We start from the raw sequence: 1,101 nt of genomic DNA, 5'->3' as shown, positions 1-1,101 counted from the left end.
GGGATGGGACACTTTATCAACCATACCGGAAGGAGACTTTAATTTTTGCGTACCGCTCAACATGCTTTTAGGTTTTTGCGAGGATTACAAACGTGTGGTTATTAACGCTCGTCATGAATTGATTTTGATACGAGCGCGCACTGACAACAATTCAATCAAGGGAGATTCGAAGACGGAACCTGAAATTGAACTACTTAAAGTACAGTGGCGAATGCCTCACGTTATGTTGAATGAGGCCAATAAACTATCTTTGTTGCGAGCTTTGGAAAGCGGACTATATCTGAGTATGAGTTTCCGATCATGGGAACTGTACGAGTACCCGCTATTGCAGAGCACAACCCGACATTCATGGGCAATCAAATCTGCGACTCAGTTAGAGAAACCGCGATATGTTATCTTTGCTCTGCAGACTGGTCGAAAGAATATCATGTCTGAAGATGCGAGCGTATTCGATGACTGTAATCTGACCAACGTAAAACTTTATCTCAACTCTGAATTTTATCCATATGATGACCTAAATTTAGACTTCAAAAAAAATAAATACGCTATACTTTTTGACATGTATGCACGTTTTCGTAAAGCTTATTATGGATACGACTGCTATGAAACGCTTTGCACCGTAACCACATTTTTGACGAATGGACCTTTCGTAGTCATCGATTGCGCGCGACAGAACGAGTCTATCAAGAGTGCTACTGTGGATGTGCGCATAGAATTTGATTGCAAGGAGAATGTGCCTGCAAATACTACTGCCTACTGTCTCATCTTGCACGATCGTGTCATCGAATACTGCCCATTGTCCAATGTAGTACGCAAAATCATGTAAATTGCAATGTTGGCTGTATTCCAATATAAGAGAGATTCATGTATCACGATGAGGAGCAGTCTCAAAGGTGTTGTCATGACTACACCAACGTTTGTCGATCTGCAAGGTTTCGTCGTCGGCGACCACTTTGTCGTGAAGGAGTTTGCAGCTCTCCGAGAAGGATATATTCTCTCTCATTATATCTTCAAAAGCCCCGAGCCGTGGAATTTTCTCAGCAAAACGGATAAGCAGCGCGTATCCTGGGTGACGGTCAACCATCACGGATTGCAATGGGG

General features: G+C 42.9%; 1 protein-coding gene across 1 annotated transcript; it reads left to right on the top strand.

The window, feature by feature from the left end:
- The first annotated feature begins 61 nt into the window (after window positions 1-61).
- On the top strand, window positions 62-826 carry LOC105570874. Its single transcript, XM_012028327.1, has one exon. It carries the CDS (start codon window positions 62-64, stop codon window positions 824-826), a length of 765 nt encoding a protein of 254 aa, XP_011883717.1.
- Window positions 827-1,101: the final 275 nt, after the last annotated feature.

Source organism: Vollenhovia emeryi, unplaced genomic scaffold, assembly GCF_000949405.1.
Source record: "Vollenhovia emeryi isolate VEMERY1.0 unplaced genomic scaffold, V.emery_V1.0 DF949989.1, whole genome shotgun sequence".
NCBI lineage: Eukaryota > Metazoa > Arthropoda > Insecta > Hymenoptera > Formicidae > Vollenhovia > Vollenhovia emeryi.
Note: the sequence above shows the minus strand (reverse complement) of the source record. Positions and strands in the feature narration are given on the sequence as shown.